The sequence below is a fragment of the Vanellus vanellus genome, assembly GCF_965231255.1.
Source record: "Vanellus vanellus genome assembly, chromosome: 14".
In the NCBI taxonomy this organism is placed as follows: Eukaryota; Metazoa; Chordata; class Aves; order Charadriiformes; family Charadriidae; genus Vanellus; species Vanellus vanellus.
In genome coordinates this window covers 16950395-16966564 of record NC_138919.1, presented here as the reverse complement: position 1 = coordinate 16966564, position 16170 = coordinate 16950395, and the positions used below count along the sequence as shown (strand labels likewise).

Sequence of the window (16170 nt, the reverse complement as noted above, 5' to 3'; positions counted from 1 at the left end):
ACGCTATCTCCTCTTCTTAATTGGTCTCAGACATCGCAGGAAGCTAGTCCCCAAGATTTGTCAGCCAGCCAGCCTACAGATGTTTCAGAAAGAAAACCAGGTCAGCATTAACAGGTTCACTTCTTTGGCTCTAGGCGACAGGTCAGCAGATCAGCGTCTGCTCTCTGCAGCTGGCAGGCTCCGCTGAGGGAAAATGGTCCTTAAGCATTGGCCTGAATTCCTGTCAAATCTGCACTTCTCTCTACAAGCCTGGACAGCAAGCATGCAAAACAGCTCTAGCAGCTTAATGCAATATCATCACTGAAGCCAACTAAATTTACCCTTGCAAACTGAAGGACAACTATAGGTACTCTCCAAACCCATGCTTTGTTAAACCTAGGAGTCCCTCCAGGTCAGCCTTACACTGTAGGCGTCAGGGGGCTCAGACCTGCCTTCCAACGTAACCATGGTCAGATGCAACTCCGGAACACCCAAGACCATGATTGGAGCCTCTGAGAAGAGGCCACAGAAGAGTCCAGGCACACTACTTCTCTTTCTGATACATCAGCCTCACCATTACTTTCCATACTGTACTCCGTGGCCCTTCAGAAAAGGACAGCTGATCTCTCCATTGCTTCCCTGTGATGGGCACGGCAAGGAGGAAAGTGACTCTGAAAAGTAAGAGGAACAAAATCTTTTGCTTTATCTTCCACACACAAACACCGAGCTTGAGCTGACAGGACTATCTGCAACAGAAAATGGTGTCCCAAAAAAGGAAAGACCTACTTAAATGGGTTGTTATCAATATATTAGATCTTCCAATACTTAATTACGCTAATATCAAAAATCTATCACTGATATAAAATAATTCTGTTGTGTATAAAAAGATCTTTGAGGCCAGCAGGTAAAAATAAAAACTTCATATAGTCAGTACTTCCAATTAAAAATCCAAAACCAAAACCCAACCAAACAAAAACCAAAACCAAAAGAAAACAAAACAAACAAACCCCCCCCAAAACCAAACCAAACCCAAAATCCTGCATTACTATTTATTCTCTCAAAAAAAAATGCTTGGACTAAAACTCCTCTGAAGCTGTTGCTTATGGTCCACCTGTCAGCCTTCACAAATTCACATAACCTTTCAGCAAAACGTCAACCTTTCAAAACTTGTAATCTTCTGCCAGTTATGGATAAATACAAAGACAAGTTTAGCATTAACCCTTGTCAGCTGCTATCGATGACTATCAGTGTCTGACTTACTAACCACCTCATCTTTAAAACATACCTGATGCACATCATTTTGCATCATTCAGTACGCCAGGGTATATCTATTTATGGACACCAAAATCACCTGGCTAATTCATTAGAGGACGAAGGCAACACCAGCCAAACATAGACAAGCAGCAGCAAAAAAAGGCCTTATTTAGATTAAAAGGTCACAGAACAAGGACCCTCATTTTTTATTTGGGTATCTTCTACATGCCATAGAAGGGAAAGTCAGAACCGTGACAGTGCTGCTCTCGAGGATGCAATTCTAAGGCTTGGTGTGGGGAGAAAAGAACCAGGCTTTGAAGAACTCCTATTAAGCAAGACAAAAGGAAGACTGTGTGGTGTAAATAAGAAGTTCAAAGAGTTGGTTGGAAAAACATTCTACTCTGTATGCCAGTAGAGAAATATGCACAAATCTTTTTCATACCAAGTTACCACCCTAAGTGCTGGACAAGGAGACAGTGATTGCACACGTGTAGCATTAAATACATTTTAAAAGATTTGATAGCAATAACGAACAATTTTCATTAGACTAGCTGACGCTTCTTCAGGTGCCCAGCTGATGTTTTTACATCAGGCTGAGCCTGCCAGACTGGAGCAGAAAACCAGTTTTCTCCAGCAGCAGGAGAAAGGATGCCATCTCGTGGGTGGTTTTGCACACTGTCATCCAAATGAAGTCACACACCTTTTCTTGCAGCAACCTTCCAGAAATATTTTTCTGTTAAAATACATGTTGTTTAATGGCAGTCAAGAAACTACCTGGAAATATCTCTAAGGTAATAGTATAACTCTGAAAAAAACAACCAAATCTGTCAGAATTAACATGGTTCTTCAGTGAAGAAGGTCAACAACTCAATTACACAAATACTGGACTTTGAAGAAATACAAACTACATCAGCACACCCTGTAGAGACAGAGTACAAGCAGCTTGTTTTCTCAGGACAACTCTTTCCTAATAACAAAGTCCTACAATAGCCATACATTAATGTCCTTCTCAAAGAGAGTAAACTCAAAAATAAGTCTTTCTACTCACAAAGCAAGAATTTCAGAATTTAGTGTTTTTTTCCTTCTGTAGATGAAACCAAATCCTACAGCAGGAATATCGAGTCAGAGCAACACATGACAAATGTATGAAAATCCCTGGCAGCATAACAGTGACATACAAAGAAGACCTACAAGACAAAATTACATCCACAATAAAAGACAGAGACAACTATACTGGAAAGTAGGCAGTAGGAATATTAAGATATCAAAAGGACATATAACTGTACACAAAAAAGATTATGTAGATTCACAATGTGTATACACGAACCATATGTAATTATGGTATTATTTTATTATCTGGGTATGGTGCAGCTTACAAGTATATTATATAACGTGCAAGCACAATTCCAAGGGCAAATTCTGGAAAGAACACTGCGCAACAGCGATGCAAACACACCAACATGCTCTAGAGTTAAAGCTGTCTTTGTTTCTATCATTTATGAGAGCAAGAGGAAAACCCAGGAGCTTACAAGTGGAATCCAGAACTAGCAAACATGAGATTAGCCTTGGAGTAAACTGTTAATGAACTTGTTTTCCCCCCAAAAGGTGAAGCATTATAAACACTTAGCTCTTTCATTGTTACCAAAAAGAGACTGGTACTAAAACAGTAGGATTACCACTCCACTCCTAAAAGCTGCACCTCCTTTCCAAGTACTATTACATAAAATTATGCTTGAAATTACACTTTTAGGTCTGATCATAAGCCAATCTGACAAAGAGCCTGCTGGGACCAGGCAATCAGTGAACAGAAACCACCGAGAGCAGACACAGAACAAGCCCTGTGGAAGTGCTGGAGGAAATGTAAAGCCATCCTCTCCTAAAACACCACACGCTGTATGCACTTCCCTTACATTCTCTGGACCAATGAAAAATGTGATAAGAAAAGATGAGAAATCCTAACGCATTCCCTTTTTCTTTGCTTATCAAGTTATTAGCCAACAGCATATTGCTCTGGCTCTTTGGGACAAATATCCAGCTTGTTCTTATTTTCTTCTACTATGAGATAGGCAATTAACTCTTCTGAAACCTTCACCAGCAGCGTACTCCAGGAATCTGACTAGAGCAATGATCTCTCATCATCTTCATATTCCTGACCAAAAATGAATGTAATTCATGCTGTAAGAAGTCTGAGCAACAAAAAAAAAAAAAAAAAAAAAAAAAGAGGGAGGCAGGAATCATCCAGTTCCACTTGCTACAATTGCCTGTAGAAGATGATTTTTCTCAAGAGCAATTCCCTTGTCTGTATGAGAAGACGCCATTAATAGCACTAAACAATATGGCCCAATCAAAAACCTAACACTTTACAACGAATATTCTGATTTTAAATGAAGGAGTTATTAGACTTCAACAGGCAGAATCACTTGGTTCCATTTCTCTCCCACTGTGAAATTACCTCATTAAACCTTTAACAGCTTGAGGTAAGTAAAAAGCTTTTACTCCACTGTCTGATAGAACAGGTTTTGTGAAAAGGATTCATACTATTTCTGTCCATTCCTTGCCATAGGAGATTTAGCACAGTTCTAATTTCATCTAAATGTATGTATCCTCAGCAGATGCGGGAGAGAATCTCAAGCATGCTTCCTACTAGCATGTTTCTAGAAAAAGGTTCGTTATCCTCATTAAACAGAAAACACTGAGAAAATTAAGGGGGCTTTCCCAGGTTGAACACAAGTATCTTTTACATGAAGCAGTAATGTGCCCAAATCATACACGCATATCCAAACACTCCTACTTCCAAACAGTCCCAGCAGTGTGCAGACACAGCTCTGTTGGCGTGCACACGTAATGAATGGAAAAAAGAAATAGATGGGTAAAAATCGGTTCTGTGGTTCATGTTGCAGCTCAGGCCTCCATCCAATATGAAAGGTAATCTGTACTATAATGCTTATAGCAAGACAGTTATTTACAAAGAAGCATCTGTCCTTCTAGGGTAAGAACAATGTAAATATTTAGAGAAAATAAAGCAGTGCTGAAACATACGACACACAAAAGCATTGTAGCTACAGAGAAAACCCTCTGCAGTGGAAGAAAATGATCAGCAGATGTACCGTTTCCAGCCCTTCTTTACACCACGTACATACCAGAGACCTTAAAAAGTCTGGTTCAGTGCTCCAGATGTCAGAAAGAGCTGTTAAGTAACAGTACCGAAAGAGACTAGCTGGTGTTACAAAACAGTATTTGGGGGACTGGATTTTTTCCCCCTTTTATAAGAAACTGAGTTTATTTAATTTCTCTTGTTAGATAAAATAACTAAATTAACAACTGTTCTTCAGCTGCTTTAGGGAAGAAAAGTCACATCATCATGATCTGGCAGTTTATTTTGATATCCAGATTTCAAAGAAATCACATTTACAACAGTTTGTTACAAGTAACATACATTCTCTTCCAATCCTAAAATTCTTAAAAGTTCACTTATTAAGCTAGCAGAATCTCTAACTAAACATGAACGTAGCTATATGCAAATAGTTCACAGAACTCAAAACTGAACCTTGGCCTCAGAGACATTGGTCAAGCTGCCTTGGTGAAAAACGTTTGTTAGTTCCCAAAGGTACTTTATAACAGTTCGTATATTAAGGTTCTACTTATCCATAACAAAAAGTACTGGAAAGGCTTCCACATCAAGAAGCAATAGCAAGAAAGCATGACCAACACACTTCAGAGATCAGACGATTACGAGGAAAGGAAAATGGTTTAGAAGTTTTACCTGTCTCCAGAGCTGTGAGAACATACCTGATATTCAAGCCAGTGCTCTGGTCCAGTTTCTCCCAGCTTTTTAATTTTCCCAGAAGTTTCTGAAGCAGAGACCAAAAAGAAGAGTTAGAGACACAGACAAATGTTCTAACTGCTCATTTTCCACACAGTTTTCTCATAATTCTCCATTCAAACTCAGCATCTGTTCCTGTGGATTTCATTATCTTCTTATCTACCACTTTTGGGTTGTCATTCTCCAACCCTCACAAACATTTTCCCTGTCACCAGAGCTATGTGACACAAGAAACCCATGTTAGACATCAGCACTATAGATTATCTAACCCTCTGAGCCACCATCACTGTACTAGACCTTGGCAGACTAGACCTTTGGCAGTAGACAAGAAGTCTCAGCACCAGTTCCGTAGCAGCTGAAGTGCCCATTTCTCCCTTTCCAGTTCCTCCTATAGCATTTTATTTTCAGTCAATACCAGATAGTAGTATCCAAACCTGATCAGACACCACTATAGTTCTGCACATCAAGAAGCTTACAGACTTAGGTTAACCTCTTGACTTGTGTGCTTGATACAGAGTGGGACGGAAGCAAGACAATTTTATTCATTGGAGACCACATTCTGGCCCTGTTAGCATCGGCAGCAATCCAAGTGTGTATCGAGGTTCTTACCACATGCCTGTTCAGCAACACCATCCGGGCAGAGCTTAATGCCAAAAAAAAAAAGCATTTCCAGTAAAAGAAAGGTAAAAGCAAGACAGCAAGGCCAAAAAAGACACAATGATGAGATTGTTCTTTACAGATAATCTGTAGCTGAACAGTAGATATCCTTTCGCATTCTTCACCTTCATCGCCATAGCTCCCCTCATGCTGACATTTAAGTTTGGGAACGCCTAGTTCGAACCCATTAATTAAAATAGGTATCATATCTCAACTAATACAATATAGAAAGAGCCTAAAAGACAGGACAAGCAACAAAGGAAACCCCTATTCTGCTCATCCACCAAAAGTTCCTAGCTACTCACCTCATTTTCCAATTCAACAGTCACTAACTGTGCTTGTACTTTCTCATAACGTTCCAGTTTTCTTTGGAGACCTTCCACCTCCTCTTTAAGCAATCCGTTGTTTTCTTTCATTTCCCTATGATCGAAAGAGAGACAACAATTAAAGAGCCATGCAACTCAATTCACTCTCACAAACTTCCACATTCCCGTGGAATTACAAGGGAATCAAATGACATTGAACCAACATTATGACATTCAACTGACTCACTGACTCATTCTATAACCTTCACTGCAAAGCCACTGCTATAAAAAAAAAACCCACAGCTTGATTGAGCTGATTTTTTTCTACTCTAAGTGCCATCCTAATTATGTCCAAACAACCTGAAGTTTTGTATCAGCCTTACTGAGTGGCAAAACAGCATGAAGGGTAGCAGAAGACGCCAACTCTGATCTTCAGTCAGGCTGAATGCAGGGTTAGAACACAGCAAGCGGTGGACACTTGGGCTTTTTGAGTAATCTCTCTGATGACTTATCAAGCACTGAGACTGCTTGTTTTTACTTTAATAGATGTGTGCAGGGGGGAGGTAAAACTATTTTTAAAAAAAAAATCACCTCTAATCTGTTGGTATCGTGTTTCTGTGCATGAAAAACAAGCATGAGAAAAGATTGGAAGATAAATAATTTCAAGTTATAGTGAAACGCTAACAAGAACAAAGCCAAGGAAAAATATTTAATTTTAGAATAAGAAAAAGCTAACAAGATCCCTCATGTAATTTAGGCTTTTTATTTAAGATGCACTAAAATATGGAAATTAAGTTTACTCTACAAAAAAATATATATATCTTTAAGGCAAGTTATTTCATAGTACATAGGAATTTAATTTTTCAAATTAATTGTCACTTCAGAAACCCAGAAATTCTACTCTACCAAGAGCTATTATGAGAGTGCTTTAGAAATTTAAACAATAGACTTTCCGAACGGTATGCTGGAACAACAGGCCTTTAAAATAGTGGTAACAATAACTAAGCAAAAACAGTTATTACAGAAATGTTCAGCTGTCTCTTGTCTCTACAGGGATTTCTTTCCCAAACCTGTATAAAGTTCATCATTATCTTTAAACATTGAATTTTGTTCTCACAAATATGTATCACCATCCAGAACGATCAATATGCTCTTGCTGTGTTCAGGAAGATTACCCAGATCTTGTCAAATCCTCTCATCTAGTAACCATCACAACACTGCTCAATTCATATGCAGTATTTATATGAAATACTTAAACTTCCTTCTGAATTTCCCATATAGAAGCCCAATAGAGGGATGTGAAAGTGCATATAGTGCAATTGGAGCAGACAGAAAAGAACACAAGATAACCTTCTCAACAACTGAACCCTTCTTTCACCTGAAGTAGGCATTTTCCTCCCTGAGTTGGCGCAATTCCCGCTCCATTTTGGGGAAGCGGGCCAATTCTGCCTTCATGTTCTTGACAATTAGAGCATCATGTTCCTGCTGGGAGAACTTCTGTTCCAGATCCTGGAAAACACGTGATGACAAGAGGGCAGCAATAACTAACTTGGAACTCCTAAAAGCTACCTTTCTGTTGTACTTTTTAAACTCAAATCGATGACTCGAATGAAGTTGGAAGGGAATTCAGTAGGTCATCTGGTCCAATCTATTGCTCAAAGTAGGGAAGACTCTTGTTCCACTTGTAACAGCTGGGCTGGCCTCTTCTCTACACCTGTTTACCCTACGTTCATAACATGAACATGCTAATCATTAAAAGGACCTTCTTCTATTGAATAACCAAATCTGTGATTTGCTTGTCCTCTATCCCTCCATCAATGAAGTGCAGAGGGGGGCACTTGGATGGCCTGCAAGAATCAAGAATGAAAAGAAACACAACCATGCATTTTAGCATTATGGTAAATGTTGCTCTCTTTTTTTTTCCCCTCAAAAAAAAGAAAAAAAGAAAGTTTATTTAGAGCAGTACTGCAGTCGATATCCTGTTTCCCGGCCTTTCCTTTCAACGGAGAAAGTCTCTTCTTCCAATTGCAGAACCAGCAATGAGGCTGGCTCTCAGTGTAGCTTTACTTCACAGCAACCACAGGCAATGCCACGACCATCACCTGCTCAAACCAAAGTCACTTTCCACATCCACCTCTCCCAGGAAGATAAAACAAATGAGAAAGATACACTCCCCCCCACCTACATGTTAATTTGAAAGTACATAAAGCATCTCTGTACTCACATTTAAGTCAGCGTGGTTTTGAAAGCTTTGCAAGTAATTGCACTTTCTAAAAGAGCTAAACCCAACTCCAGGGGAATTATTTTCTGGGAAGCAGAAAAGTAACTGCAGCTGCTAGGTTCATCCTCCACCATTTGAAAAGATTGTTCTACAACACTGATGGACTGGGCTGTGGCACAAGATCAAACAGAGCATTCACCCAGAGCACTGCAAAAGGATCTAAATCACCTCTCTATAGAGAAAACATGGGCGGGGGGGTCCAATCAATTGATTGAACAAAGGTGAAGTGTCATGTTAAAGCTTATTTTTGGTAACCTGGTCCACCCCACTGAATTAAGCCAACTTCAAGCTCTTGCTGGCCACCAGATCAGATTCTTTTATGACAAACTAACGTTTTATTTCTGCAAAAGTCATGAAAAAAAAAAAAAAAAAGAAACACTGTTCTGTTCTTCCACGGAATAAATTAAAAACTAAGCTTTATATAGGCCACAAAATTCTTACCTTAATCTTCTGTTCATATTCTGCCAGTAGAGATTGGCTTGCTTGCAATGTCTGGATTTGCTGACTAGCCTCTTGCCATTTTCTGTTAGATGTAGACACAAGAGGCATTTAGCACCCAGGAATTACATACCAGAAACAACCTACATGGAAAAGCATCTCTGACAAACATTTTCAAACACCACTAACAAGGTATATGGTATGGTTACAGAAGATTCTCTCTCAAGCAGTTTCACACTCATACCTCCCTCTAATTCAGACACAAAAATACCCACTTTTACTAAAAATAAGCATTTTGAGAAATACACAAAAATCAAGCCACCTTAACTCTGAAACCAACAAATACACACTCACAGTAAATAAACAGCATCTTTGAAATTGAAGAGTTGAACTTAGTAAGCAGGGAAAATACACACTTATCTCAACTACCCCATAACTGATTTATGGCTTGATATTTTTGTTGTGTTCAGAATATAAAGTTCAGATTAGCCTTTCGCATCCAAACGCCTTCTGTAAACTCTCCACCGTGAACATGAACACCATGAACTTCATCGTTGCTGAAGCTGTTGTGTTTTTTTTTCTCAAGGTACAATTATATTGCACCTTGGAGCTAGTCTGAAACAACGGTTATAACCTGCACATCCAGATCAAAGAACCCCTTTGAAGAGCGGAAATCAAATGCTGTTGAAAGTTTTGAGTGACAACAGCTACAGAAGACTGAAGTTTTGTTTGCCTTTTTCTCCCTACAGTCACTCAGCCCCTGCTTACTTATGTTGAACATCCAGCTGTTCCATCAGCTCCTGCTTCTGAGAGTCTTGGCTTGTCATCTGCATCTCTTGGTTCATTATATTCCATTGCAGCTCCGATATTTTCCCTTTTAATATAGTGATTGTCTGAATTAACGGAAAGAAAGAATAAAGACACAAGGCTATGAGTCTCCAAGCTGGACATTATGGGTAGTGATAGACAGAAATCATATCCAACTAAAAAGTACAAACACTGAATCTAGAAACAATCCCACGCTCTTGCAAACCTCCACACCTGCTAACTCACCTCAAAAAGAAAAGCAAGAGAAAATCATTTAGTTGCTTTCATCTGTCACCCAAATTGTCATTTCCATTACCTATTAAGTGGGTGACCTCAAACTGGCATGAAAAATATAAAGCTTCAAAGCTAGATGATGATAAAACACAAGTATATATATTAAAGTAAAAAAATTATCCCACAACCATTCCAAATATATTTTATCTGGGTTTCAAAATTGAAAGTGTCTGGGTTTGCCTCAACCAAATACCAGAAGTATTATGCTTTCCTTAAAAGTAGAGGTCAGTGGTTTTTAAAATTCTGTTCTAAATATCTTAATGCTAAAGAAAAACTCACAGGTTGGTTTGAAATAGCCATTACTCAGCTCCCTTTAACACAGAGAAACAGAAAAATCTCAAAACATTACATATGTGGGGTGCTTTCAAGACAGAGACATGAGTGTTCTCATCTTGATACTGATGGATATGGAAATAAAAAAAAAAACACACAAAACCCAAACAAACTGTTGCACACATTTCATCTGTGGCCTTAGTTTCTCTCATGTGCCATCACTATCTCCCTGTTTCTAATCCCTGATAATTGGGGCATTAAATCTGGTTACCTGCTTTATCACAAATACATTTCCAGTGACACCTAGGCAAGAGGAAGGCTTAAGGACTTAGCAGTTGATCCACAACTGGTGCGGAAAACCAAATTAAACAGAAAAGTTACAAATGATCTAGCTGAACTTAACTGTAATGATATCTCAAAAGGTGGAGTGTTGAGAAGATGATCTGTTCATACAAAAGAACCGAAATTATTATCCAGGCATTCATTTTACAGTGGAACACCTAGACATACTTTGTACATAACTTTGGTCTAACCCACTCTACAGTTCCCCCTACTTCCCTGAACACCTGCCCATCTTATCTCCTCCATCATTTCCCCTTTACTCAATGTCACGTAACCTGACTTCTAAACCTAGATGCTGGATGTTGCCTTGCACTTTTTTTCTCCTTCTCCATACCAACCTGTCTAAGAATTCTCTTCTCATTGTTAATTAACACAGTAACATCTTCTGACCTGCTCACTTGTGTCTGGACTTGGTTTGGTTCTAAACTTTGACAGCAAAGATGCGCACCACCAGGGTGTATTCATTTCCAGGTCCTGAACATAGTGATTCCATTCTTTATTTGTCTTTTAAATCAAAAAGGGCATTTTCAACTCACAAGAACTGCAAAGTCACCTCAAGCTATGAACGGATTAAAAAATTATTCTGTTCTTACTTCATTAGCTTCAGCTAATTTGCTCTCCTTCTCTTGCAGCTTCTTACTCATTGTCTCCATGCTCTTCTTATAGGATTTGTTCATCTCCATTTGTTCTTTCAGTTTATTCTCAGCTTCTGCTTCCCTTTCCTGATACTGTTTTATGCGTGTGAGCAGCTCCTGGTTACGGTCAGCCTCTCGCTTGCAAAGAAAGAAAAAATGCAAAGAGACATAAGAAGAAAGTAGCACAACAGTGAAGCCGTTTTCATCTCTACCATGGTCACCAAGGCATCATGAAGCAGTTACTCAGACCATAGCTTTAACCTTTGTACTAGCAAGGGCAAAAATCTTACCAGCAACGACTCGATGTCAAGAAACTACCCAGGGCAATGGAGCTAGAAAATTAAGAGACAGTCTTCCAAATCTCTTAGCCTGAGACGTGAATATGAGACTACAGACATGGCTTCACAGACTCCACTGCACACTCTCCAGCGGATCAAAGATGAAAACATTTGATGCTCCAATTTAAAGCTGACCCATGCATAGCAAATTGACTTTCAGAAACTCAGATCTCAATAGTTGGGTTAATAAGACAAACTTGCCTCTGCAGCTTCTAGAAACTGTATGAGGCTATTTAATAGAGAAGAAACGGTGTTTAAATGCACAGTAGTATCAATAAATACAACAAATATTTTTGCACTCTGACAACCTTTGATACACCATTTCAGTTTATTCCTACCACAAATTGATTAACACTTATTGAAAAAATGTGTAGCAAATTCCCTTGCTAATCAAAGCAAATCGAGACACAGATTTACATAGTAAGCAAGGATTATGCAAAGCAATGTGAGGTTCCTAAAACCTTTATCCACATGACTCAAAACACAGAATCTGAGCAGGGTAATTACCACAGTGCTGGATTAGTGCTGCTCCCTTTTTTTGTACCAGTATTTCAAGGGTTTCTGTGACTGACTCAGCTACACTCCAGTTTGAACTCTTTGAGGCTTAATCCCACATCACCTGACTTCAGAGGAACGAGGAATTTAGTCACTGACTCGCTATTTCACAACTACACATTAAATCTGTCACCCGGCACCCTTGTAAAATACAACAAAACACGCTTATCATTCTTTAAATATTTATTTTAAAATAATCAGTTGCATATAAGACCTTTATTATGCTACAAAACCCACAGATCTACTCCTTATTTCAGTAATGTAGTTAAGCAAACGTATGCAGGCATAAAACCAGAAACCAATAAAAGCTCTTAGTCCCTGAGTGAGTCTCACTGTTTTATCAGTGCAAGCTCTCGTGTGTGACAGTGCACGGCTGGCACTGCTGCCATTCCAATTAATTACAGTCACACAAACTAAATGCTTGCAATTGTGCCAGCAGAAATTTAAATTCATCTGGGAAAAAAACGCTTTAATTCTTCTGGGAGAAACAAATAACAAATCCCTTTTGTTATTGCTACCCATGACAACTTCTGTGTTAAACTAACAGAATCTAGCGATCAAATTATCAGTTTGTCAACCAAACAAGGCTTTGACGTTCACACTTTTATGTACATTCACAAGTACGTGCAGCGCACTGCGAGGGGATCTGTAGAGCAAAACAGCTGGTGCTGAGAGCCTGACACCCACACCATCACCACATTTGTGGTAAATGCAAATGGAGTAAAACGCATTCCTGGAGCATTTACTACAGATTCGCTGAAGTCATGCTCTGAAGACAGTGTCCATTAGCAGCTGGAGAACACTAGGCTTGCTCCTGGACTGAATCTTTCAGATCAGTTTCATCCAAAAAAAAGTCAACCATACAGATTCTAAGACCCACCACTGCAAACCAAAGCACGGCACATGAGAATTCAAGCACACATCCCTGATCCAAACTAAAACACCAATGTAGATGCACTGCGTATGTTCTAACTTAGGCCTATGATATCAAGCCATCTGCAACGTCATACTTACCTCGTAGTTTCTGGCATTGGTATTAGCTGCCTTCTCGAGCTCAATGCGAGCTCGTTTGTGGCTAAGCTCCATCTGCATCTTCTCTCGTTCCACCTGCAGCAGCTGGGATTTGGAGTGGATCTGCCCAGCTTGTTCTTCCAACTGTCCAGTCGATGTGCGAAAAGGGACATTGCATACCATTAACAGTACTGCAACAATATCGTTATCTCCCACCCTGTACTATTCAGCTGACACTTGCATGCCATTTTACAAATTACAAGGAAACTATCACCACTTTTATGGTACTTCTCACACCAGCTGCAGATGGGGAAAACAGGAGTTCAACAACACACTCGGAAATCCACATCAAATCAATGTTGGTTGGAAAGATGTGGATTTCAAGTACTCTGACAAAATGTACTTCTCTATCTGAAAAAACATTAATTATGAACTCCCCAACCCTCGTAAAACAGCAACTCACCAGCTAACTAACAGCAGCAGAGATCATGCTCCCCAGGAAATTTAACTGCTGAGCAAAATAACATGGTTTTCTACTACCTGCTGCAGCGTTGCGCTTTATTTTTTCATTCAAATTACCTTAGAGCACAGACAATAATAGAATACCTCACATCTAAACAATGTATATTCAACACATAGCTAAGGAAGACTCTCTAACCAGAGAGATCTTCCTCTAACCACCTCTGTAACCAGAGATGTACCACAATGCATAAATTTTTGTCAACATTCCAAGTGCAAAGCAGATTTACATTAAAAAGAAAACCAGCTTATTTTCTACTTAGAGACTGAAATGGACACTATATTAAGATACAGCATACAGAAACTTCATTCCAGCCTAACAAACAGTCCTTATGATCCAAAATGCCAATTTACTTCATGCTTTATGAGCCTAAGGCAACTTACAGGAAAAAGTAAAAAAAAAAAAAACCAAAACCAAAAACAACCCACATACCCACATGTGGATACAAATAGAAGCGGACAAGAAAGCACAACTGGTTAGCACATGAAAGCCATAGCACAATGCAAGTCTCCTGCATGTGTCCAGGCAAAGAAACTTTAAGGAATATTGTGAAAAAAGGTAGTAAATTACTTATTAGAAAAATATTAACAGATATAAAGCTCCTTTGTACAGCAATATGAAAACAACTTACAATTTAATTTCCTGAGCTGGCATACAGATATAACAAGCAGGGAAGAAATTCAAAGGACCTTTCTTAAATTTGTACAAAACAGAAATAAATGTCTGACACTTTGAAAAAAAATTAAAGATTCTAGAATGTTGACCGAATGCAAGCTTCCATTATTGAGCTTGCATGAATATCAATTTTTCAAAGAATGGTCAGATCTTAATGAAATCAATCCTGATTCCTGGAATCAAAAGGAGTCGACCACCACACTGAAGAGACACTGCAGGCATCACCAAGCTGAAAACACCTCACCTGCACCCTCTGCTGGTACTGAATCTGCAAGGAGCTTTGAGATGATCCTGGTGTGGCCAGTCCAGACACCCCCTCCATACGCTGTGAAATAAAGTTGTTGAGGGATCTCAGGGTGGAGAAGACAGTGGTATTATTTTCCAAGTCCTCCATGGCTCTGGAAATACACAGAAAGTCATCAGCAAAACATTCCGAGCAACCTACAGTATACTGGCTGCTTTGCTAAAGAGAGATATATCACTGCCCTGAGGAAACACTAACCGCAAGGTCTTCCAATTTACACAGTACAAAACCCAATCTGCTAGTCTCTGCTGGGATCCACAGATTACTGCTGGGATCAGCTTGAACCAGAAAACACTATCCAACCAAGGCTGCAGTTGTAGGTCTCCAAAATGAGAAACTGATGCAACAGAGACTGTTCTTCCCTGAGCTTTCTACCTGAAATGGGTTGCTTTTATTTAAACACATTCTCCCCTGAGTCTCAGTCCATAAGCGTACAAATAAGAGCCGTCTTAAGTTATACAAACGTACAAATAAGAGCCATCTTAAGTTATACAAAAACGAATTCTCCTTTCCTATATAAACAAGATAGATTTTGGGATACAAATTAACATTGTAGGACATGAAGATCTACCACACATAACACTAACAAACAGAACTCATTACTCTTCCTCCAAACATTTGAGCCTGACGGGGGGAGGAGAAGTAATTCCGTATCAGCAGCAAACCCTACCTGCAACACAACTTGATTCTGGTTTCCAAAAAGCATTTTGGAACCTAACTTCCAGCAAACGAGACTTCCCGAGTTCACAGATCACTTCTATAAGTAAAACTGTGTCTCCTCATTCACATGAAAGTTTTTACAATTCTTCCTTCAAATTTGCAAGGGTCCTAACTAAAAGGCCAAAGACGAATCAAGCCCAGAGCTCAGAACAGCCTGCGAGGTTTCCCAGGAGACTCCAGGAAGCCGTGAGTGAGTCCCTCTAGTGGCTGTACGTCCCACAGAGCCCCAGAAAGTGGTTCAGGACCCGGAGGGGCAACCCACAACATTCACGTGGGCTTGTTCCACAGACACAGATTTGAGGCGAACTTCCAGAGTAACACAGTGGTTATTCTTTGGATTTATATCATCACGGAGACATAATGGAAGCATACAGGCAACAGATCAGCCAAAACCCAAATGAGAAACGTTTATTCGAAATAAGTAATTCCGTGCCACAAGCAAATAAATCCAAGAGACCACTGCCAACAGGTAACTATGCTGCAGCAAGCCTATTTTGAAATGAAGACCCGTGCGCCCCGCTCCCCCCTGCAGCGAGCCCCCTGCCCTCACAGCCCTCAGCACCGCGGGGGTTCGCCCTCACGGAACCCGCCTCACAGCACAGCACAGCCCTGCCCCGCCTCGGGGGCGGCGAGCGGCCGCCCGGGGCTGGGAGGAATAGGGACAGGGCACGGCCTCCCTTCCCCGCTCCCGCACCGCCGGGCTTGGCGACCAAGCGGCGGGAGCAGGGTAGGAGCGCCGCGCCGGGCCGGGCCGGGCCGGGCCGGGCCGGGCCGAGCGGAGCCGGCGGCCTCCCCGCCCGCCCTCACTCACTCACTCACCCGCCGCTTGGATCTCCCTCCTCGCCCCGGCGCCGAGATCTCGCGGGAACTCGCCCCCAGCTCTCGCGAGAATAGCCGCCCGGGCCGCCGTAACGACGGGTCTAAGCGCGCAATACCGCCGCGGCCTCCGCGCCGTACCG

At 40.5% G+C, this 16170-nt stretch overlaps 1 protein-coding gene across 1 annotated transcript in view; it reads right to left on the bottom strand.

The window, feature by feature from the left end:
* The window catches only part of MAD1L1 (mitotic arrest deficient 1 like 1), a gene marked incomplete at its 5' end in the record, with an annotated part of 391507 nt that extends 376926 nt beyond the window's left edge, over positions 1-14581 (bottom strand). Inside the window, 8 exons of the mRNA XM_082490494.1 lie at positions 5023-5084; positions 6019-6133; positions 7397-7527; positions 8741-8822; positions 9506-9630; positions 11047-11226; positions 12996-13136; positions 14432-14581. Coding sequence (XP_082346620.1) covers positions 5023-5084; positions 6019-6133; positions 7397-7527; positions 8741-8822; positions 9506-9630; positions 11047-11226; positions 12996-13136; positions 14432-14581 — 986 coding nt within the window. The remainder of the gene's footprint in view (positions 1-5022; positions 5085-6018; positions 6134-7396; positions 7528-8740; positions 8823-9505; positions 9631-11046; positions 11227-12995; positions 13137-14431) is intronic.
* Between the last annotated feature and the right edge of the window lie 1589 nt (positions 14582-16170).